This window comes from Piliocolobus tephrosceles, chromosome 11, assembly GCF_002776525.5.
Source record: "Piliocolobus tephrosceles isolate RC106 chromosome 11, ASM277652v3, whole genome shotgun sequence".
NCBI classification, from domain to species: domain Eukaryota; kingdom Metazoa; phylum Chordata; class Mammalia; order Primates; family Cercopithecidae; genus Piliocolobus; species Piliocolobus tephrosceles.
In genome coordinates, this window is record NC_045444.1 from 110,846,878 (window position 1) to 110,871,793 (window position 24,916).

At 43.9% G+C, this 24,916-nt stretch overlaps 1 protein-coding gene across 2 annotated transcripts in view; it reads right to left on the bottom strand.

Moving 5' to 3' along the window:
• The window catches only part of FAM124B (family with sequence similarity 124 member B), a 23,372-nt gene extending 2,244 nt beyond the window's left edge, over positions 1-21,128 (bottom strand). The window contains exons 1-2 of one of the 2 annotated variants that reach the window (XM_023222371.1): positions 20,059-21,122; positions 19,409-19,526 (exon numbers count right to left, since the gene is read on the bottom strand). In XM_023222371.1, coding sequence (XP_023078139.1) covers positions 19,440-19,526; positions 20,059-20,790 — 819 coding nt within the window. In that variant the 5' untranslated portion in view covers positions 20,791-21,122 and the 3' untranslated portion in view covers positions 19,409-19,439. Of the gene's footprint in view, positions 1-19,408; positions 19,527-20,058 lie in introns of those variants that run through there. The other variant, XM_023222363.2, reaches the window with a different exon arrangement.
• Positions 21,129-24,916: the final 3,788 nt, after the last annotated feature.

The window sequence follows — 24,916 nt, forward strand, 5'->3', positions numbered from 1 at the left end:
CACAGAGTGACCCTCACCCTGCAGTTGACTGCATCCTCCCTCCACAGAGTGACCCTCACCCTGCAGTTGACTGCATCCTCCCTCCACAGAGTGGAGTTCACTGACCTCCCCTTAAGACTTTGACCCTTGGGAGCCTTGCATCCTAGTCCATGCGCAACACTCTTCCCAAGAAGATTTCTGGAAAAAGTCCATTTTTTTCCATTTTAATAATAGCCCTTGAAAATTGGTATCCAGGATCCATCCCTACCTGGCCCAGCCCTTAATCAAATATCAAGAAGAATGATACAGAAGAACTTGAAATAAATACTACTAACTGAAAGACGCCCATCTGGGCTCATGCCTGGAATCCTAGCCCTTTGGGAAGCTGAGGTGGGAGGATTACTTGAGGCCAGGAATTCAAGACCAGCTTGGACAACTAGCAAAAAGTAAAAACATTAGCCAGATGTGTGGTGCATACTTATAGTCCCAGCTATTCAGAAGGCAGAAGAAGGAGGATCCCTCGAGCCCAGGAGTTCAAGGTTAAATTGAGTTATGACTGCACCACTGCACTCCAGCCTGGGTGACAGAGAGAGACTATATGATGCCAACTATACGACACTTCGGAAAAGGCAAAACTATGAAGACAGTAAAAAGACCAGCCAGGGGTGGGGAGAGGGAGGGTTGAATAGGTGGGGCATGGAGGACTTTAGGGCAGTGAAACTACTCTGCATGATACTGTAATGGTGGATGCACATCCTTATACATTTGTCCAAACCCACAGAATGTACCACACTGAGAATGAACCCTAACGTACCCTATGGGCTTTGGGTGACGGTGATGTAGGTTCCTCAGTTGTAACACGTGTACCACTCTGATAAGGGATGTTGACAGGAAAGGAGGCTCTTTTGGTGGGGAAGGTGGTATATGGGAACTCTCTGTTCTTTCTGCTTAATTCTGCTGTGAACCTACCACTGCTATAAAAAAAAATAAAGTCTATTTCAAGGGAGAAAAAATAATGATACATATTTATCTTACAAGGCAAGAAGGCAGAAATCAGGGTAGTGAGAAAACAGGTCTAGAAATGAGTAAATTGTCTTTCTCTCCCTCTCTCTCTCATACACACACACACACACACACACACACAGAGCATATTTGTTGTACAGATGACGCACATGTACGTTCTCTCAATTTTCTGATAGAAATTATGAGATACCTATTACCAAACTGCAAAAACAAACACAAAAAAAAACAAGCACTTCCATTGATTCTTTTAGAATAGAAGTTGGCAAATATTTTCGGCGAGGAGCCAGACAGTAAATATCTGAGGGTTTGCCGGCCATATGGTCTTTATCCCAACTACTCAACTCTGCTGCAGAGCAGCCATAGACAATATATCAATGAATGGCTGTGTTCAGTAAAACTCTATGTATGAACCCTGAAATTTGAATCCCATATCTTTTTATGTGTCGTGAATTTTTTTCCAATCATGTAAAAACAGAAAACTATTTTTAGTTCCCGGGCCACAGTTGACCAAGCCCTATTCTAGATCAATGATTCTCTGTCTCTCTCTCTTTTATATATAAAAAACATCCTGAGTAGCCAGGATGACAGACATGCTCCACCACGCCCAGCTACATTTTGTATTTTTAGTAGAAATGAGGTTTCTCCATGTTGGTCAGGCTAGTCTCAAACTCCCAACCTCAAGTGATCCACCTGCCTTGGCCTCCCAAAATGCTGGAATTACAGGAGTAAGTCATCTCTCTATCTTAAGAAGTATTTTTCCAAACAATGTCTTACCTGGAAGTCCAAAATATGAAACAATCTAATTAGAGCAGCCCTGGTTGAAGTGCAGAGGGTAGCCTCCGCCTACTGGACCCCCTGTCTAGTTTCCCAGGGCTTCCCAGAACCAGCTTGAAAACCACTATTCTAGAATATCTAAATTCAACCCCTGGGCCAAGCCAGTTCACTAGAGAGCCACACACACCTGAAAGCCCCATCCCAGATGTGTTTGTGCTGAACCACAGCTCAGTGTGGTGCCCCAGAGTGTGTTGAAGAGAGTTTCCGCCAGCATCAGAAACTCTCTCTAGGGGGCGACACTGTTGAAGGGATGCCCACTGCACTGCGGGACGTGACCTTATGCAAACTCATAGGAGAAATTTCTGTTCCCAAACTTTGCTGCACAAGGGAACGTCCTGGGATCATTAAAAAACAATGATACCTGCTCCCAGCCCAAGACCTCCTGATTTCATCAGTTCAGAGTACACCTGGCTATCACAGTTGATAAATCTCCCCAGGTAATTCTAATGTGCAACAAAGTTTGGAAACTACTGCCATGGAGCCAGAAAAGCTAGCCTTCGAGTAGTCAGTTACCTTGCAGTCGCTGTGAGTCTGTTTCTTATCACATACAGCCGACCTTCTCCTCCACATTTCTGAAAATTTCTTTGCCTAATTTCATTTAGCTATCTCTCTCTACATTTCCCTTTGCTCTAATTCCACACCCCTGCCATCCCTCCCTTCCTTTCTTCCTTCTCTCCTTCCTTCCTCCTTCCCTTCCTTTCTTTTCATTCTTTTTCATCTGTTTGTGTTTTTTAAAAAAAAGTTTTATTATAAAAGTAGTAATTTATCACCATAAAAATAATTTCATTGTACCAAAGAGTAAAATAAAAAGTAAAGCCTTCTCCCCACCCCAACCTCAAATCACCCCCAAATTCTCACTGTCCAATGAAAACTATTTGCTTATCCTTTCAAAATCAGGAGGAAAAAAATACTATCTCCGAAATGTCAGCTGGGGTTTCCCTTCCCCTGGAGAACCAACTCCCTCAGTCCTTCAAAGGGCCAACTACCATCATTGCCTCTTGGAGAATCATTTGACACTGTCCTTGTATCATAATGTACCTTTTTATTTGACCCAATGACTTCTTTTTCTTCTAGAAATGGAAACTGGCATGGATATTTCCATACTCAGAAATGGTTCAGTGTTTATATTAGATGATCCAATCTGGAGAAAAAAATCGATAACTTTGACTCTGGGGCTTGTATTTCATTCTCTAGCAACTGTGAACAGAGAGAGAAGCCTGAGTAATCTCCCCCTTGCCACCTAAATCAATGTCAGATCACAATGAAATTGGTCCTGAAGCCCCAACCAGTGCCGAGACATCTCAGGGCAGCCAGAAAGCCCTCCTGGGCCAGCCCAGCTCACCCCTCCACTCCCCTCTGTCACTCAGTCCCACAGCCCCTCCACTGGGCCTTCTCCACATGCAAATGTCCCATCTTTGAAAGACTCTATTTAAACCGGGCATTGTGAGGCCATGGGCTCCAGCACTCAATTCCCCATCACATCCGCTCTTCAACATCAACACTGCCAATCCGCAGCTTCTCCCTGTCAACCCCACCCATCCACGCTGCCTTTCAGAGCCAATCTGAGTCCAAAGACTATCACTTCAACCGTTTCTTCACCAACACCTCCAACTCCCCTCACTATTCCCATTCTGTCACAGACTCCCACAAAATCTCCCCACCTTTCATCCATCCACCTGCCCACATTTTCTGAACATGTGCTCAGGATGCCACAGAAATGCATGTGTCTGTGAAATGGTTGCCCCATGATGGCGTGGTTTCCAGCCTCTCCCAGGCTATCTGCCAGTCTGCCTGCTTCTTTCGTCACCTCTCTCCATTCAACCAGCAGCTGTTAAAACCTTCAGAACTGTCCTGAAACCTTCAGCGGCACCATCGCCCCCGCTCTCTCTCATCAGGTGGTCTCACCATCTAGATTACCAAGAAAGCAGACGCTGTCACCAGTTAGCAACACTCTCGTTGCTACCACGAAACTTACCTGCAGCTTCACCATTCTCACTAGGTGAAAGTGACCGGTCCCTGGGCCAAGATTCCGATCACCTCCCGCCTTCTTGGTGACCCCGACCTATCAATTATTCATTTTTCCCACTTTCTTATCTTAGATGTTTAATCTCTCCCCTTCTCCTCCTTCTCTCTCTCTCTGCCTATTCCTTTCCAACAGCAATTAAACTTGTCCAAGTCTCCTGTCTTGAAAAACACATTCTTTCCACCCTCTCTTTCCCTCCAGGTTTCTCTCTCCTCCCCTTCACTGTCAAACCTCTATAGGAAATTTGTGTACAGTCATGTTTTTCTATAAACCTCCCCTTATTTTCTGTACTCATGCCACTGACAAGATAAAATCTAAGCTCTTGGATGTGGCCTGCCTCACCATTTACTGTCTGACTCTTCTTACCCCACGCTGGTAATTCCCTCCTACCACTCCATTGAAATTGCTCTTGCCAAGATCATCTACAATCAGCCTGCTTGTCCTTCATTTTTCTTGAGTTCTTGGTAGAACTTGACATTGAAGTCTGTACTCTTTGTCCTGAAGTCTTTTTCTTCAGCTTCTTTGCCAACAAATTCCACTGGATTTTCTCCTGCCTTTCCCTCCGTCCCTTCTCCGTTTCCATTAAGGGAGCCTCTTCCCTTGTTGGTTCATTTAATGTTGTCGTTCTTCAGAACTGGCCTGGTTCTTCTTTTCTTCTCACTTTACCTGCCCCAGGGCAATCTCATGGGCATCTAGGCCTTCAGTTATCATCTAAATGATGAAGGCTCCCAAAAGTGTAACTACACCTCAGATCTGTCCCGTAAGCTTCATCTGTCTCTTAAGCTTCATACCTATCTATCCAACTGCCTTCCAGCCACCCATCCCTCAAACAAAACATGCCCCAAATCATCTGCACCATGAACTCATCTCCCTCTCACACCAAGTCTGTTCTGCTTTCTCTTTTCCCTATCTTAAAAGATGGCACCATTACCTCCCACATGACCCAAGCAAGAGCATCAGTCACCTTTCTCCATATCCCAGGTACAACAAGCCACCCATCTCCATGGACACTTCCTCTTATAGATGGCTGACATTCCACTCACTCTCTCTGCTCCCACTGTCATTCACCCTGGAGCAAGCCGTCATCCCCTCTTGTCTGAATTACAGTAGTGGCCATCCAGTGGAAGTCCCCACAAATGCCGTCACCTCCCACAAATCCATTCTCCGCTCCCCTACCAGAGGATTGGATCACACCGTCATCCTGATTCAATGACGCCCTACTCTTCTGAAGATAAAATCTAAGCGCTTGGATGTGGCCTGCCTCACCCTTTACTGTCTGCCTCTTCTTACACCACACTGGTAATTCACCACTTTCTCCCTTTCAGCCTCCACATGCCGAAATTGAACATGATTTGCCCTTTCCTATGCCAGGGTTTATATATATTATTCCTTCTATGTGGGATGTGCCTCCTCTAGCCCTTTTTCCTGAAACTTCCTCTCATTGTTAGCTCCAAGCTTACACAGCATTGAGAAGGAAGCCTTCTCAATATCACTAAATATGATTTAGGTGTCACTAAATATCCACACTGCCACTTATTAGCAGTAGGATTTTAGACTACTTACTTAATATTTCTGTCCCTCAGTTTCCTTATATGGAAAAGAAGATAAATAAGTGCCAACATCATAGAGTTGTGAAGATTAAATGATAGCCGTGCCATGCGTGCATTTGTTATTATCATCATCATTAGTATTACTACCAGCTCTCACAGCACAGTCTGAACTTCTCGTATTTGAGTACTCGCCACACCATTTTGTACTTGGCTATTTACTCCTGTGTATCTTCCCATAAACTTTGCAATCTGGAATAGCAGGGTTGTATACACCTTCGTTGTTATCATATGTCCAGTGCCTACCACAGTGCCTAACATTCAATAAGTTATCACTAAATATCTGTTATATAAATAAATAAATAAAACTTAATGCTTAACAAAATATGAATTTTTGCACATAGAAACGAATGAGAATGTAGCATCTATAAACTAGGCCCCAAATTATTCTATATCAGGTGGACATAAAGTCTTAAGAAAATTCATAATGATTTTTATTACTATGGCTAGACATTTGCGCAATCTTCTTAAGAGAGGAGAATGTCCACTTTTTTTAAAGAGAAGTCTAAGATCCTTAAAGCATAGGGCAAAAGTGAATGTAACGTTATTAACATAGAAATGCAGATGTCTGGCATTGGAATGAAGAATTTCCAGGAGAAACATAATGCTGAGTGAATGAGATGAATTCCTTCAGGGAAAATTAAGCTCTTGCCAAAACAACAAATTGAAATGCATTTGTAGGAATTCTGATCATTTAGAGATCATCTTTCTAAGAAATATTTGTAAAACGTTACAGATTGAGAGCTAGGTTCTTCAAGTTCAAGGAACATCAGCATTATGTGATTAACAGAAAGATTGTCACTCATTTATAACTCTAAACTCTTGAAAAACAAGAGAAAGTACATCACTGAAAAATGATTAAGCTGTTAAGGGGCAGACTCGTATCATGAAGGGAAAATAATGTTTCTTTTATAAGTGATTCCAAGAAGATATAGCAAGAGAGGATTTCTTCAACACTGGGGAAAAAATGACTTCATGGAAACAATTTAGGTAGATAATAAGAAACCTCTAAATAGTGTCAGGCTCACTTTAGAGTTGAAACCAGACTTTTGCAATTAACTGATCCTTTGAAAGGTACTTATTTTCATCAATTGGCCAAAACCACCAAAGGCAACGTGCTCTCCTGTAACAACAGCAGGACCCTCCTGAGCAATGCCTCTTTCACAGCAACATAAAGTATTGAGCGAGGGTGTAGAAGTGGGAGTGTGTGTGTTTGGGGTGGTGGGTATGCTGCGGGTGGGGCTGGAGAATGGGAGGGGAATGAGAGAAACTAAGAGGGAGTTAACAGAGCCTGAGAGTGTACAGCTGAGAGACTCAGAAATGAAAACACAGAGCTCTCAAGAAATGCTAGAGAAGAAGAAAATAAATTACTTACTTGCAGAGCCACTATGTTCTTTTGTTTTAAATGGCTAATAAAGAAAATAGAAACGAATACAGCTAAATATCTGTTGATAAAACAAAATGAAACACACACTTGCTTATGCCAAACCAGTTTCTGTATATACCTTCTTTAAAGAGATAAACTGATTTCCTGAAAACAAGTAGTCAGTCAATCAACAAGTATTTCAGAAGCAGCTGTCTGCCAAGTACTCTACTGGAAAGAAACATGTGTAATAAAATAGTGAAAAGAGAAGGAGAGTCATAAAGTCCCACATTATAAAATACAAGAAAGGGAAAATATATAATCAGTTATGTGTTGCAAATATTTAGGTATGCAATGTTCTACTTAGGAATGGGAATTAATGTGCCCTTGAGCTTCATGGGAGGTTTCAAAGAGAAAGTGGAGTTTGATCAGAGCCTTAAAATTGGATAACTGAAGATTAAATGAAAGGCATCGTTGGCTAAGGAGTAGCTCAAGTAATGCACGGATACAGATATACATACCATGGAATAGTATTCAGCCATAAAAGTAAATGAAATTGTAATAAATGCTACAGCACTGATTAACCTTGAAAACATCGTGGTAAGTGAAGTCAAACACAAAGAGACAAATATTGTATGATTTCATTTATATGAGGTACCAAGAATAGGCAAACTCAGAGACAGAAAGTAGAATCGAGGTTGCCAAGGGTGGGGGAGAACGGTGAGTTTGATTTAACGGGTACAGAGTTTCTGTTTGGGATGACGAGAAAGTTCTGGAAATGGATAGTGGTGATGGTCGCAGAACACTGTGAATGTGCTTAATGCCACTGAATTGTACCCTTGAAAAATAGTTAAGATGGTAAAAGTATTGTTATGTGTATTTTACCACAGTTTTTTAAAAGAAGGCTTCCTAAATTTTTTTAAAAGGTGAAAATGGTAAGTTTTTGTCTCACATATTTTACCACAATACATAAAATATAGAAAGCAAAGGTGTGGGAGTGAGCCCAGAGCTCTGAAGGGAAGAGGAGGGTAAGAAGGCTGGGATGGTGAAGAAGTGAGGCGGCAAAGGGAGATCCTTTTTTTATTTTATTTTTTGAGACGGAGTCTCGCTCTGTTGCCCAGGCCTGAGTGCCATGGCACAATCTCAGCTTACTGCAGCCTCCACCTCCCAGGTTCAATGAATTCTCTGCCTCAGCTTCCCGTGTAGCTGGGATTACAGTCAGGCGCCACCACACCCAGCCTAATTTTTATATTTTTTGGTAGAGATGGGTTTTCACCATGTTGGCCAGGCTGGTCTCGGACTGCTGGCCTCAAGTGATCCGCCTGCCTCGGCCTCCCAAAGTGCTGGGATTACAGGCGTGAGCCACCACAACTGGCCTGCAAAGGGAGATTCTAGTAGAGGTCTGATGTGAAGGTCTTTAAAGCCAGGCAGGGGCATTTTAATTTGATTTTCTCACCTTTTGTTATTGAACTGAGAAGGAACATAAATTTGGCAGTCATTTAAAAATGTATTTTGATAGCGCTGTGAGGGATGAAACAGAATGCCTGGAGCCAGGGCGAAGAGCTAATGCTGTAATAATAATTTGCATTTGAAGCAACGTGGGCTTAAAGCAGGAAGGCAGGAAGCAGAAATGACTCCCAAGGAAAATTAGAACAGCTGGGGACTGATTGGATGTGGGGATTCTGAGAAAAAACGAGGCTTTAAAAACAAATGGTGTTTCAAAATCTGGACAAATGGGAGAAGAATGAACGGAGCTGGAGAAGTCGGGGGTGGGGAGAGGAGGGCTGCAGATGATGATTTGGTTTTGCCTGGATTGAGTTTGGGATGGGGATGAGACATTATGTTTAAATGGTCTTATAGGGAATAGGAAAGAGGCTAAAACCTCAAGAGACAGAGGAAATTCAAGTACAGGATTAAGTTGAACGAAAGTGATAACCAAACCCACAGGGTGATTTTTATTTCATAACCTCAGTGGGGAGATCTTTGGTGCAGGGCAGTGGTCCTCATTTTGGGGTGATTTTTGTCTCCCAAGGGACATTTGGCAAAGTCTAGAAACATTTTTGGTTGTCACAACTCAGGGGTGAATGGGCCAGTGTTACTGCATCCAACTGATAGAGATCAGGGCTGCCACTAAACATTCTGCAATGCACTGGACACCCCACACAACAAAGAATTATCTCATCCAAAATATGTCAACAGTGTCAAGGTTGAGAAAACATGATGTAGAGAGAGGAAGAAACAATTGAGTCTTTGAACACACACACACACATACAGAAAAGGAATATTCAGAGAAAATAAACCCCTTAATTAAAAGAACTGGGTTATGGCAGCCCACATAACCCAGATTTATGGGTAATGGCAGCCCACATAACCCAGAGGAGAAGATTTCAAGAAGGCAGGAGTGGCCCACGTGTACCAATGCTACTGATGTCTTATCCTCAAGCACTGCTGGCCCTCCAGAGAGCAGATTCGTCAGTTGCTAGAGGAAGGCTCAGCGTGCAGAATGGCAGAGGGAGAAGCACCATCAGTTTGCAGCAGAAGGGGGCAAAAATAGACAGCTCAACTGAGAAGCCAGGCATAGAAAGAAGGCAAGACACCAGAGCCATCGAGCCAAGGACTATCTGCTTGTTTGAGTTTGAAGGAGATGACGAGGGCCTCTGAGAAGAGAGACTGAAAATGCTGTGAGTTCACTGGGTGAGCAAACAAACAGGAGAGCAAGGTCCACAAAGAGGAGAAACCGCACAGGAAGGAATCCCACCAGCGGGCGTGAACATACACCACTCGGACGTTTACCAATTAAATCAGTTGGAGGAAAGATTCCCCTGATACTTGTCAACAAACTTATTTTTAATTGGAAGCTGGAAAAGAGCCTCTAATGAAAAAGAAACACTTGGCAGGGTACGGTGGCTCATGCCTGTAACCCTAGCACTTTGGGAGGCCGAAGTGGGTGGATCACGAGGTCAGGAGTTCGAGACCAGCCTGGCCAAGATGGTGAAATTCCATCTCTACTAAAAATACAAAAATTAGCCGTGCATGGTGCCACACACCTGTAGTCCCAGCTACTGGGGAGGAGGTTGGGGCAGGAGGATAGCTTGAACCCGGGAAGCAGAGGTTGCAAGGAGCCGAGATCACGCCACTACACTCCAGCCCGGGTGACAAGAGCAAGACTGTCTCAAAAAAAAGAAAGAAACAAGGAGAGACAGAGAGAGAGAGAGCGAGAGAGAGAGACAGAAAGAGAAAGAAAGGGAGGGAGGGAGGGAAGGAAGGAAGGTACGTTTGTTGGTAATCTTGCAATTTTATAAAACGCTGTTTGCAACCTTATCAAGTAGGTTATTCTTATTAAAATCTTGCTAAGATATGAAAGGGAAAGTGCCGTCAGAGAAACTGTCATTAAACTTGGTAAGAGGAAAATGTATCAAGTTTCGCTACAATGTTAGAAATAAAAGAAGCAGATTATCTAAAACAGGTTGAATTATCTTGTTTTGAAAGATCAATTCTAGGTGCTATATTTGTTAAAACTGTAATGGAAATCAAAACACTATATATTAACAACTATTCTTTTTAAAAGAAAACAAAAATTATGTAAGTGTTGAAAGCTTGAACTTTGGAGACAGAGAGACCTGAGTTTGAAACCTAACTTTATCCTTGCTTCCTGGGTGACTATAGGCAAGTTGTTTAAACTTTCTAAACCTCGATTTCCTATCTTTAAAGTGGAGATATTTATAATGAAACAACACAACACAGTGGCTGGTATAGAAATGTTCATTAAGTGTTATATATAATATCATATTATTAGATTACCTGTTGTCCTTAGGTAGATTATGAAAAGCTATACACAGCACTTAAAAGATTGATAATTGTGTTAAATATTTTTGGATTTTTTTTTAGCAATCTGAGTTTCAGAGTTAGTATTGTTTCAGAATAGAGAGGTAACATAGGCCGGGCGCGGTGGCTCAAGCCTGTAATCCCAGCACTTTGGGAGGCCGAGACGGGCGGATCATGAGGTCAGGAGATCGAGACCATCCTGACTAACACGGTGAAACCCCGTCTCTACTAAAAAAATACAAAAAGCTAGTCGGGCGAGGTGGCGGGCGTCTGTAGTCCCAGCTACTCGGGAGGCTGAGGCAGGAGAATGGTGTAAACCCGGGAGGCGGAGCTTGCAGTGAGCTGAGATCCGGCCACTGCACTCCAGCCTGGGTGACAGAGCGAGATCCCGTCTCAAAAAAAAAAAAAAAAAAAAAGAGAGAGGTAACATATGTTGTACTCTTAAAATATAATATTAAAATATCTTCAACTATGTACCATATTCAATACAATTAATGCTAAAAATCTTTTGACTGTTTCCAAAAATTGAACTGAATTCTACCCTTAAGAGATGAGGATTTGGGCCTGGCACGGTGGCTCACATGCCTGTTATCACAGTACTTTGAGGCCAAGGCAGGAAGACTGCTTGAGGCCAGGAGTTCAAGTTCAGCCTGGGCAACATAGCAAGACTCCCATCTCTATAAAACATTAAAAAATTATCCTGGCATGGTAATGCGTGCCTATAGTTCCAGCTACTCAGGAGACTGAAATGAGAAGATCACTAGAACCCAAGAGTTTAAAGCTGCAGTGAGCTATGATCATGCCACTGATTCTCCAACGTGGGTGAAGGATCGGACCCTCTTTCTAAAAAAGCAAAGAAAAAAGACGAGATAAGCCAGGCATGGTGGCTCACACCTGTAATCCCAGCACTTAGGATGCTGAGGCTGGTGGATCACTTGAGCTCAGGAGTTTGAGGCCAGCCTGGGCAATATGGCAAAACCCAGTCTCTACAAAAAATACAAAAATTAGCTGGGCATGATGGTGCACATCTGTAGTCCCAGCTACTCTGGAGACTGAGGCAGGAGGATAGCTTGAGCCCAGGAGAGGGAGGTTGCAATGAGCCGAGATTGCACTACTGCACCTCGGTCTGGGCGACAGACCAAGACTCTGTCTCAAAAAAAAAAAAAAAAAAAAAAAGACAGATGAGATAAGAGATAAAGTTTTGTCACCAGTAAGGCTATACACAGTATAGTTACAGAAGCTTCAAGATGCAGGAGACCTTAGAAATGATCTAGGCCGGGGCAGTCCAATATACTAGTCACCAACCACATAAGGCCATTTAAATTGTTAAAATGTAATAAAATTAAGAATTCTGTTCATCATTCTCACCAGCCATATTTCTAATGCTCAGTAACCACATGTGGTAAATGGCCACCACATTGAATAGCATGGATATAGAATATATTCATCATCACAGAAAGTCCTAGAGGACAATGCATTCGTCTAGAGGAATGGGTCTCAGTTGAGAAATGGGTCTCCATTGAGAGCGTATGTATTAAACCAAATCTTTCAAAATCACATGATTTTCTCCCACATGGTTGTCTTGGAGAGTTGTGTGGATTCTAGCTGAGGTGCTGATTGCAGGGGATCCAGAGGTGAGGCCCCAGGACTGCAAGAAGGCTACACAGGTATGAGTTTCAGCTCATCCATATGATTAAGTCGGGAAAAGCTTCCAGAATGGATAGCCGGCAACCAACATGCGTTGTCGAGATGGCACACCCCAGATTGTACAGATGTTGTACTCTTGTGCTATTAACTGATCTGGCCTGGCCAGGTCGCAAGAATAGGACACCACCCTATTCTAAAACCTCCCTAGCTTCCAGGGAGGTTTTATCTTTTAATTTATAAACTTTTGCTACTGAACGTCAAACAATGGGGGTGGAAGGCAAGATGTGTGTGGCCTTTCCCATCTAGTCAACTTGGGAAGCAGTCACCCTTATCAAGGAAAGAAGACCTGGAAAGGACCTCAGAGAGGAAGAGAGAAAGCCATCCTCCTTCACCGTGTGAGTTTGGTCTGGAGCACCTCCAGGAGAAGGGGGCAGAGAAGACTTGGAGGAGACCTGGGAGGGACCTCAAGGCCATAGCTTGCCTGGGAGCTCTGAGAATAACGACATCTAGAGGTGCTTCTAAGTTGTTCTTCTGGACTAGAATTCTTTGGGGGGTTTTCCCCCACCTCAAGATCTTGTTGAAATGACAGCTTGGTCTCAGCAGTGTTTGGGGACGGTTCCATAAGCCCAGAGTGGTGGCAGTAGCAGTTACTGGTGGAGGACACAGGGCCTGCAGCAGGTGCCAATATCTCGAGGGGCAATGGCAACACACAAGCAACTGGGGGCCCGGTGAGGAGACCAGGACAGAACCTGCAGGCCTGCTCTAGCACACCTGAGAAGCCACATCTTAGGGACTGCAAGCCACCAAGTGACATTGACTTCCATGACACCACGATCTCCTCACCCTCCTGGCTTTCTGGTTGCTTCTTCTCAGCATCTCACTCTGGTTCTTCTTCCCTCTCCTCCAGAAGTGCACACATTTTCCAGGCACTGTCTTTACCTCTTCTCTCTCTACACTCTTCCTCGGTAATGTCGATCCTTCCCAGGGCTTCAGCCACCAACCCCACCTGTGCCCCTAGCCCATGCCCCCTCCTGAGTTCCAGCCCTCAGAGACCACCTGACCATGGATTCTCTTCATCTGAAAGACCTGCAAGCACTTCAAGCCCCATGTGTCCAGACTCATCATCACCTTCCTCTTCTTCACTCTCCGTGTCCAATTACTGCCAAATTCAGTCAAGTCTACCCATGAAATTTAACCTCCTATTTCTATTATGAGTTCCCTATTTCAAAACTGCACCGGCTTTGACTGGAAAATTGAAGTCCCCTCTGAAGAGGTCAGCCAAGCCCCCTTCCGACGTGTCCTATTTGATGCTAACAGGATTATGATCCTAAATTATGTATTATAGGTATGAGTATGTCTGCCCCTTCTCTAAACACCATAATAAATGGATTTCTTCAAATCCCATTCTGTGTCCTCCTGCACCCATTTTCAGTGGACCAAAAATTTTCTAAACCCCTTTGAACTCTCCAGCCCTACACTTCGCTACAGCCCATTCGGTCATCCCCCAAGTCAACGTCCTCCATGTTACTTGACGTCCTCGGTCAATTTCACCTTCTCCTTCCCTACACACCAGGTGGGTGGCTGCAGCTCTACAGTGCATTTCCTGCAGGCTGCCTGGTACTGCAGGAGCTTGCAGGAGGGTCTAGCTCCTCATTAGACCACCAGGGCAGTGGGATCCCACACAGAGCACCCACCCAAAGGCTAACAAGGGCATGGCCTTCACATCCACGGGGCCATGAAATATAGACCTTGCTGGAGCATTTCAAGTGGCTTTGAGGGAGGTTTATCATTTAATTTATAAAGTTTGCCTACTATACATCAAACAGAATGAGAAGATCATCAATGCTAACCAAGTGACCTAGAATTCAGAGTCTGCCAGAGCCCAACACCAAAGTCATGGACTCTCCCCTTGGATTGCTCATGCCAGGGGGGCCAGGAGATGAATGCTTCAGCAGATAAACCAGGGAAGAGGAGCCATAATGTGAAAAATTGAAAAAAAAATCTATAAAAAGTACAAAAAAATGCAACTTTGGGCATGGGGCTCAGCTGTGGAAAGCTGAAAGCCAGCAGTAACTGACTAGAGATACCGCATGTGGTTGATTTGACAAAATAGCTTATTTGACTGAGGGCACAGTTTAAGTTGCAGGAGGTTTTAAAAAAGAGCGGGACATCATCACCCATGCTACCTTCCCTCAGAACACGCTGACACTGTCCCTACCACGAGAGGCAAAAGCACAAGGAGAAAAGCAAAGGGACTGTTTGAACGAATAAAGGATTGAACCCACTATCATTTTGCACCCACTAAGAACTGAGACAGCAGAATTAAAACTGCCAAAGGAAAAACAGTGTCTGGCCCAGAGCAGGAACTCAACAAAGTTCTGAGGAATGAGTAAACATGGACTTGCCTTCTCATGTATTCATACATTCATTTACTGAACATCTATTTGATACCCTCATATCGCTCTCATCAAAACCATCCATTCTAGACTCTAAGAGGCATCAGACGGTCTGCAATGGCAAGAGGTCATGTGGAAAACGCATTGCTCACTGGGTGTGCTGGTGGAGACGACCGACAGCCTCTCACATGCACAGATGACAATTGCACCACAGTTACATGGTCTCCAGGAGCTTCTACTTTACCAAGCACCTCCATGTACATTCTCTCATTTGACCCTCATAACATAAATAATCCATGTCAGTTCCATTCATAGGATCCATCAGTGACTGCTCATTACACCAAGGATAGAATAGAAGCTACTTAGCCTGGGTTCATTCATAGAAGCATGTTTTTGCCTACCATGTGTCAGACACCGACCTTAGGTTCTGGGTTCACAGGAGTGAGCCCAAAAGGTACCCCCCTCTCGGCGCTTACTTTCCAGTGGCTAACCATGTTCCCGCTGATCCAGCCTCAGGCCACCTGCCCATCCCCTTCCCCTGATTCCCCCTCCCTTCACTCCAGCCACATGAAACCTCAGGAAGTTTGCTGAGCATGGCCTGCTAAGCAGCACCATACCAACACCGTCACCCACGGTCACCTGTTTGGGACACCCTTGCTCCTTTCTCCAACTGGCTAATTCCTCCTGGGCCATCCAGCTCAGGCAGATCTGGGCATCGCTCCTCAGGAAAGCTTTCTCACCGCCCCCTCCTCCGCCTAGCTCCCCTCACACTCAGGTCTCCTGCACACACGCCTCCATCCTGGCCATGTGGAGGGATGGTCTGCAGAGAGGTTAGTTTGTGGTTATAGTTCTTTCTTTAGTAGGTATTATTTTCTTTCTTTGGCTAAACATCAGCCATTTGGGGCCACTGTATATTTGTCTCCTCTGCCTTGATCTTCTCTGGAGACCCACAACCTTCCCTAAGAGTCCCACAGAACACCACACAGCATCTAGGGGTAGAAGGCAGAGCCTTTGCCTCAGGGCTAAACGGATCCATATAATCTCACTTTCCTGCATGTAATAATTGATTTAGAGAAGAGAGTCTGATCCAAGTTGCTCCAACTGAGGTCCAGACATTTTGTTGGGCCATGGTGGGGCAAGGCACTGGGAGCCCACGTGGAGGATGTAGCCCTCAGAGCTGCTGGCAGCCAACTGGCAACGCTGGGGGATGCCTGTCTGATGATAGGGCCAAGACAGCGGTAGCAGAGCTGGGATCTGGATCCTGAGCACACAGTGTAAGGCCTGGACTACTCGCTTAAAGAAGTCAGACTTGCTACCCAGTCCCTCTCCCCAGGACCCAAGGAAATTTAGGCTGGATTTTCTTTTTTTTTCTTTTCTTTTCTTTTCTTTTCTTTTCATTTTGAAATAGAGTGATATAGTTCGGCTGTGTCCTCACCCAAATTTCATCTTGAATTGTAACTGCCACAATTCCCATGTGTCATGGGAGAAACCCAGTGGGAGGTGACTGAATTATGGGGGCAGGTCTTTCCTATGTTGTTCTCATGATAGTGAATGAGTCTTATGGGATCTGATGGTTTTAAAGACGGGAGTTCTCTGCCCAAGCCCTTTCTTTGCCTACCACTATCCATGTAAGATGTGATTTGCTCCTCCTTGCCTTCCACCATGATTTTGAGGCCTCCCCAGCCACGTGGAACTGTGAGTCCATTAAACCTCTTTCTTTTGTAAATTGCCCAATCTCGGGTATGTCTTTATCAGCAGCGTGAAAACAAACTAATATAGTAAATTGGTATCAGTAGAGTGAGGCATTGCTGAACAGATACCTGAAAATGTGGAAGCGACTTTGAAACTGGGTAACAGGCAGAGGCTAGAACAGTTTGGAGGGCTCAGAAGAAGACAGGAAAATGTGGGAAAGTTTGGAACTTCCTAGAGATTTGTTCAATGACTTTGACAAAAATGCTGATAGTGATACGAACAATAAGGTCCAGGCTGAGGTGGTCTTAGATGGAGATAAGGAGCTTATTGGGAACTGGAATAAAGGTGACTCTTGTTATGTTTTAGTAAAGAGACTGGCAGCATATTGCCCCTGCCCTGGAGATTTGTGGAACTTTGAACTTGAGGGAGATATTTTAGGGTATCTGGCGGAAGAAATTTCTAAGCAGCAAAGCATTCAAGAAGTGACTTGGGTGCTATTTAAGGCATGAGTGAATGAGTGAATGAATTTACTCATAGTAAATGAGTCTCCCATTATCTGATGGTTTTAAAAATGGGAGTTTTCTGCACAAGCTCTCTCTTTGCCTGCCACCATCCGTGTAAGATGTGACTGTTCCTCCTTGCCTTCTGCATGATTGTGAGGCTTCCCAAGCCACATGGAACTGTGAGTCCAATTAAACCTCTTTCTTTTGTAAATTTCCCAGTCTCAGGCATGTCTTTCTCAGCAGTGTGAAACAAACTAATACACAGAGTCTTGCTCTGTCATCTAGCCTGGAGTCCACTGGCACAATCTCGGCTCACTGCAACCTCTGCCTCCCTGGTTCAAGCAATTCTCCTGCCTCAGCCTCCCAAATAGCTGGGACTACAGGTGCACACCGTCATGCCCAGGTAGTTTTTGTATTTTCAGTAGACAGCGGGATTTGCCATGTTGGCCAGGCTGGTCTCAAGCTCCTGGCCTCAAGTGATCCACACGCCTCAGCCTCCCAAAGTGCTGGGATTACAGGCCCAAGCCAACACACCCAGGAATTTACTATCCTGAAAAATTCACTCCAGTCGAAGAGTGAAAAGCTACCTGGGAGCTACAATGTGTTGACTTTGGATTATGGCCGAGCCTTTGCACATTTTCCTCAGGCACTTTTATTATATGACACCAGAAGCAGAATTTTCCAGAAGGCAATCTCCCACTCTGTTTGCAAAAGCTTAGACTCATTGACTTAACAAGAGGAGATCAAAGCATGTTTTGGAGTGAGGAAGCAGAAGTCCCTGAGGTTTGGAGGTCAGGACAAAGGTGATGTATAAGGGGGCTATCAAGAGTGAGAGGCAGCTGGGCTTCGTAGCTCATGCCTATAATCCCAGCACTTTGGGAGGCTGAGGCAGGTGGTCACTTGAGGCCAGATGTTTGAGACCAGCCTGGGCAACATAGTGAAATCCCATCTCTACTAAAAAATACAAAAATTAGCTGGGTGTGTTGGCAGGCACCTGTAGTCCCAGCCACTCGGGAAAGCTGAGGCACAAGAATTGCTTGAATTCAGGAGGCAGAGGTTGCAGTGAGCTGAGATCACGCCATTGCACTCCAGCCTGAGCAACACAGTGAGACTCTGTCTCAGAAACAAAAGAGTGAGGGGCTGATGCCTGAGAAGTGGCCAGGCTCCTGGGACAATCCAGAGAGCGAGAGGGCTCTCTTCATGCAACTCATGGAGTTTGTCTTTATCCAGAAACCTCTTCTACCCTCTCCAAATATGACTCAACTTTCCAAAGTAACTAAGTTGTTTAAACTGTGGTTCCAAAGCAAAAATGTCAGTCAGCCTTAAAGAATGGAATGATTAAAATCATGTCCCTTGCTGCGCACACACATTAAATTTTTATTTGACAATGAGGTTGATTTTAAGTACTAGACAGTCGCTAAAACTGAAAGAAATTTTAGGTGCCTTGGAAATTATGGGATTTTTATAATAGGCAACTAACAGAAACAGTGCTTATTTACCTTATGTGAACAAGGAGGTGAATAATTTAGAAATCATTTAATGTAGAATCAGTATGATTCATATTTTATTAATAAGTCAAAGTGATGACAACAAAATTAACCAAATGGAAAGACATCTCATCTTGTAGTCTCTCATTACTTTATCCAATAGGACTTAAGGAGCTTCTGACCATTTCTTAAGGACAGAAGCCACAGGATATTTTGCTGTGAACATCACATTCATCCCCGTGTATGCACATTTGCACACATACACTGGACTGCAGCGGCTGACCACATGAACTTTCAGGGTGGATAGATACTTCCTATCTTGGGCAAATAATTGACCCCCCGGACAGTTCAGTTTTCTTATCTCCAAAATGGGAAAAATAGTAACTTCGTAGGTTGTTATAAGTATTAAATAAAATTATCAATTTAAAATCCTTAGTATAGGGCATAATGTGAACAATAATAGCTAAAATTGAGTTATTGGCACTAGCTTAATTATGTACTTTATAAGTGTCAAGTCATTTACTGCAAATGAGAGAGGAAGATGCTAATTATCTGGTGCCTTTATTGTGCTAATGAAGAAACTGAGGCCCACAGTCATACAGCTACTAAGTGCCCAGGCTCACATACCATGAAAGGGAATGCACGGCAGCTATCATGACTAAATACACACATGCTATGTTAGGTTTTCAAGGATGGTTACAAAGGAAGGCTTTAGTTTCAAGATTTTTTAAACAAAGCATTCTGTCTAACTTGGTATGTGGTAAAATTTGACAGTGATGCAAGATGCTTAAAAATTAAGCCAATACAAGTTGACGGGTGCAGCAAACCAGCATGGCACATGTATACCTATGTAACAAACCTGCACGTTGTGCACATTTACCCCAGAACTTCAAGTATAATAATAAAAAATAAAAATTAAGTCAATAGCACTGCAAACTTAACATCCTTAAACAAGCTCGGCCAACATAGTAAGATCCCATCTCTAGAAATAAAATAAAATAGCCAGATACGGCAGCACGTGCCTGTAGTCCCAGCTAATCAGGAGGCTAAGACAGGAGGATCATTTGAACCCAGACGGTGGAGACCTCAGGGAGCTGTGACGGCACCACTGCACTCCAGTCTGGGCAACAGAGGAAGATTCCCATCTCTAAAAAATAAAAAAATTAAAAATTAAAAAAAAACATCTGTAAACATAAGTATGACTTCAACTTCCTTCGGTCAGATGAGAAGAGCTTATGACATTCTTGAGCCCAAAGAGTAAGCAAAGGATATGGGTATAGTTGATAGGCATTTAAACAGCAAGCCTGAGAAAGGAGGCTGATTCTTTGTAAAGATTCTGATCTTCATAGTAGAATCCTGTCTGATTCTACTATAAAGTACCGGTGTCGGCTGCAAATTCATGGAATCTGAACTTTCTTATCTGTCAGACGAGATTTTATGAGATCAGTGATTCTCAGCCCTGTTACAGATTAGAGTCATCCAAGAAGCTGTAAAAAAGTTACCCAGGCCTGGATGCTCCCAGAGATTTGGATCAAACTGGCCTGGGGTGGGAATTTTAAAAAGCCCCTGAGGGACTCTAATGTGGAACCAAGGCTGAGAACCACTAGCTTAGGTCCATTCCGATGTAAAATTACACAGCTTCATGAGCCTCTACAAGATCTAAGATGAAACAGAAATACCTGAAGCAGAATCTTGTTGCCATCGTAATCCTGAGTCTGCCACCTGGTGCTGCTGATGGGAATGCATGGATTGGGTAGCAGAGGCACTAACTGGCCGATCTCTCGAACCTTAAACTGCAGCACCGAAGACTCTTTAGGGTCCACTGACATTCCCGGGGGCAGCTGCTTCAGGGAGAGCTGCAGAGCAAAGCTCTTGGTGGCATACAGCACGAAGAAACAAAAATTGCTCTTTTGTAAGGTGGCTTCTCTCTGCAAGATCATCTCATAGAGTCTGATGGCGTCTTCATAGTTATCAAAACTGCAGTAGAGCGTCACCCTCAGGATCTCGGAGCCACAGTGCACCTGCCTCACCCCCCAGATGGGCATCTGGCTGTCCAGGCTGTAGAACTCCTGGTTGGCAAAAAGGTAGGGACACAGCCTTCCCCAAGTGTCCTGGGTGGGGTAGCACTGCCATGGCGAATGCTGGAGACAATCCAGGATGCGAAATAGCCGATCCTCTCCCAGGCTTTTGTGCAGGAAAAGCAATACGGACATCCCTGGAAACCGGTACCGCTTGGAATGGGACTTTTCACAGTATTTCACAGGACTAGCCCGTTCAGACACCTGAAAGAGCCGGACCTCTGGGCAAATGCAATCCAGGAGCTGGTCCAGAGCCCTCTGCAGAAGCGAACCGTGCCCGGAGTTGGCAAGAAGATGGACAGTCATGGCCAGAGGCCCCTGGGTCTCATCCATTGGAGGAACTGCCTGAGGATGACAAAGACAGCGTGTGTAGAAGGCCCACTGTTCAACTTCTGAAATGAATGAAGGAGCAGCCCAGCCTTCAGCCCACCTGAAAACCTTCAGCTGCAGCGGCTACTTCTGAGCAGAGCTCTTAACCAGACTAACACGTGCTCCTGGTCACCCCTGGACTTGCCGCAAGAGAAGCTCACACAAGCTCGGGTTCATCAGTCTCTGCTCCACACAGCAGCAGTGGGGTCACGTCATCCAGCTTGTGCATAATGTAACTGCTTGTGTTTAGCCTTTTCAGGCGTTCCCCAGGGTTTCTGTATGACCTAAAAACCTATAATCCTGAGAAACACCCAAATGGGCGGCTCTTACAGACACTTAGTAAAGGAAATGACCAGGCAAAAAGGAACATGAGTTGGCTCTGTTGGGCTGATAGCAATCTGTTTAGTTGAAAAGACATCCATGTTATCAACCCACAACGGGTTCTCATTTCCTACTTACGGTTTACAGTAGCCTGCTCCACCAATCTGAACACAATGACTTCTTGAAAACAATTCTCAAAACTTGACCCCTTGCCAGTTTTTTTTTTTCTTTTCCTTTGTCTCTTTATTTCGTTTTGTTTCTGAACATTTTCTGCTAGGGCATGAAGAGAAGATTTTATCTAAATAATTTTGACTTCACTGAAAATTATTTGCTGTACTGAAAATTCTGAGTGTACTAAAAAGACATTGAGAAAATTAGTCTTCCTTTATTCATGCAAATTCTTTAGAAAGAGTGAGAGCTTTCCAACAACTGCTCATATAATTATAATAATAATTATAGTTAACAATTATAGTTATAATTTTTAATGTCTATTGAGGATCTACTATGTACCAGTCATAAACTGTTCTAATTCTTAAAGTAAATTTTTTTTTGGAGATGGAGTCTTGCTCTGTTGCCCAGGCTGGAGTGCAGTGGTGTGATCTAGGCTCACTGCAACCTCCACCTCCCAGGTTCAAGAGATCCTCCTGCCTCAACCTCCCCAGTACCTGGGACTGCAGGTGCCCCATCACTCCCGGCTAATTTTTTTGTATTTTTAGTAGAGACTAGGTTTTGCTATGTTGGTCAGACTGGTCTCGAACTCCTGACCTCAGGTGATCTGCCCACACTGGCCTCCCAAAGTGCTGAGATTACAGGTGTGAGCCACCACACCTGGCCCTTAATGTAAATTAATTTAATCTTGCAACAAACCTATGAAGAAGAGACTACTAGCCCAAAATTACTGATGAAGAAACTGGGGCATAGAAAGGCTAAGTAACTTGCCCAAGGTGGCACAGCTAAGAAGTAGCTGAGGGAAGATTTGAACCCAGGAACCTGCTGCACTGCTTCTCTGGGGCCTTGAAGTCCCAGCCTGGGTTTTCTTCCTCTTGTAAGGAAAAGATACAAAAGCAAGTTCTGGTTAAGGATCTAGATTTGCAGACTCTTGAGCTGTTGAATCTTAAATGGAATAATCTTCAATGAGAATGTTGTCAAGCTCTAAACAACACTCACCCTAAATGTGTTCTAAATATTGATTTAAAAATTATTTGTGGCCACGCATAGTGGCTCATGCCTGTAATCCCAGCACTTTGGGAGGCTGAGGTAGGTGGGTCACCTGACGTCAGGGGTTTGAGACCAGCCTGGGCAATGGCAAAACCCCGTCTCTACTAAAAATACAAAAATTAGCCAGGCACAGCAGAGCGTGCCTGTAGTCCCAGCTACTCAGGAGGCTGAGGCACAAGAATTACTTGAATCCGGGAAGTGGAGGTTGCAGATGGCACTACTGCACTCCAGCCTGGGTGATAGAGCAAGACTCCGTCTCAGAAAATAAAAAATAATAAAAATAAATAAATAAATAAATAAATAAATTTTTTAAAAATCATTTGCTCTCCTGATAGCTGTGCTCCTCAGCAGGTATGAACAAGCACTTTTTCTAAACACAATTCTTCTTAAAAGAGGCAATTGGACCAGGCAAAGTGGCTCACAACTGTAATTTCAACACTTTGGGAGGCCAAAGCAGGACAATCGCTTGAGCCCAGGAGTTCCAGGCTGCACTGACCTAAGTTCATGCCACTGCACTCCAGCCTGGACAACAGAGCAAGACCCTGTCTCAAAGAAAAAAAAAAGTGCTTTAAAAAGGGCTGTAAAAAACTAAAATAAAAGAGGCAATTTACGAATCCTTATAATGAAACACAGTGTGACAATTTTTTACCTTAAAAAACAGTTTTCTGATGAAAAATATAACAACTTTTACTTTATATATCTGGATTCCTTTAATACTGTAATAACCTAATTTAAAGTAAAATATTATTATCCAAGAAAAGGAGTTATTTCTATTCAGATTCACTATCTAAATCTAACCTACAATTCTAATCATCTGTGTCTCATAATTCCTATACTTTTTGCATGGGAAAAATACATAAACACAATTTATAACAGAGGAATTGTTCTCCAGTTATCGTGAGCAGCTCAGTAATTAAATTCATCTTGTTTCAACGTTTCAAAAAATCATTAGAGTTTTTTTTTTTTTTTTTTTTTGGCATTACAGATCTCAAGCTTTTTTTTTTTTTTTTTTTTTTAAGAAAACTCAATGGCATTCATGTCATGCATTGGCATTGGAAGCAGATAACTTTATCATCTCTCAGCGTGAACACTCTCCCTTCCGCAACCCTTCCATTCACAGAGCTGATTGTACATTAGACAAAACTATAGTTTTTGAAATAGGCTTTGAAATTCTGGAAATAACTCTAAAGATTTAAGGAGAAAAATTGTTCCCCTGATACCACGATATTAACTCACAACATTTTGTACAAGGCAAGTGTTAAAGCTCTTACATAGGAAAAGATTTTGTTTCTTGATATTATCTTCCATTTAATGCCGAAAACACACTTTTTTCCCCATGAGGTTGTCATTTCTTTCAGGATTGAAAAGATTTCATTAATCTGTTGGCAGCCAAAGTGCCAACAAATCCAGGGGCAGGAGGCCAGGGAAGAGGGGGACCGGCTTCATTTCGGACTGTCTGTCTCTGTGATTACTTCCCCAGGAACAACGTGAAATAGTGACCTTACCCAAATCGCCTCCACCTTCAGTCATGGCCTTCCACCCACCACAAATGTCAGATTCTCGGCTGTGCACCACAACACTGTTTTAGCATGGTGCTTCTGTTGAAGGCACAGACGAAAATACTAAGGGAAATCATCAGCTTTAACTCTCAGCACCCGGACAGCTGTCACTCCAATTCTCTACCTTATTTTTCTTAAACTTGGCAATGATGTCCAGGTTTCTGCAGTCATCAGCTCCTGGATGGCAGATGGTTGGTCCACTCCTCACAGCAAATGGAGAGGCTGGTGATGAGTCGCGCAAGCAAATCTAGAAAATCTGAGGCTCTGTTGGAACCCATAGAAATCCTCAGCAATTTGTCCTTTCTACAAGGTACAATGGGATGCATTATAACCTCGAGATTCCCACCGACCCCCAACCCAGGAAAACTCTGAGAAAGAATTTCTTTCCATCTTTACTTTATAAAATATGCTTACCTCATATGTTGAGAGCCAGGCGTTACACGAGGAGTGGAAGATAGAATCATCAACATCCCCCACTTTGGAGAGGCACCCTAAATGATGTGGTCAGTGCCAGGATAAAGGGCACTGCAGGATGCATGGAGACCCCATGGGGAGACACTGAGTTAGACAAGGGGGCCAGGACTGTCACCCACTGGTGCAACTGCAAGCAGTTCAAGGTGGCTGGAGTGGAGGTTCAATGAAGAGGTGGGTGGAAGGAAGCCAGGGACCTGATCAGGAAGGGCCTTGCAGGCCACTTTATTCGAATCTGACCAGAACCACCTAAAAGTCAGCATGAAAAGGGAAGTGATGCTTTGAGGAAGCCACAGGTCCAGCAAGATATGCAAAGTCAAAGGACAGGTTTGTTGGCTGGTTGGATGCAGGCAGAAAACCGCAGTGGCTAGTCCAGGAGGCATTCTAGGGTGGTACTTGCAGATGTTTGGGTGAGGCTGTCAGTCACCAAATAAGGAATACTGGAAAGGAGGGCAGTTGGGAGTGAGGATGAGGAGTGCAGGGCAGTTGTGTTGTGCGTGGATGCCCATGGGACAGTCAGA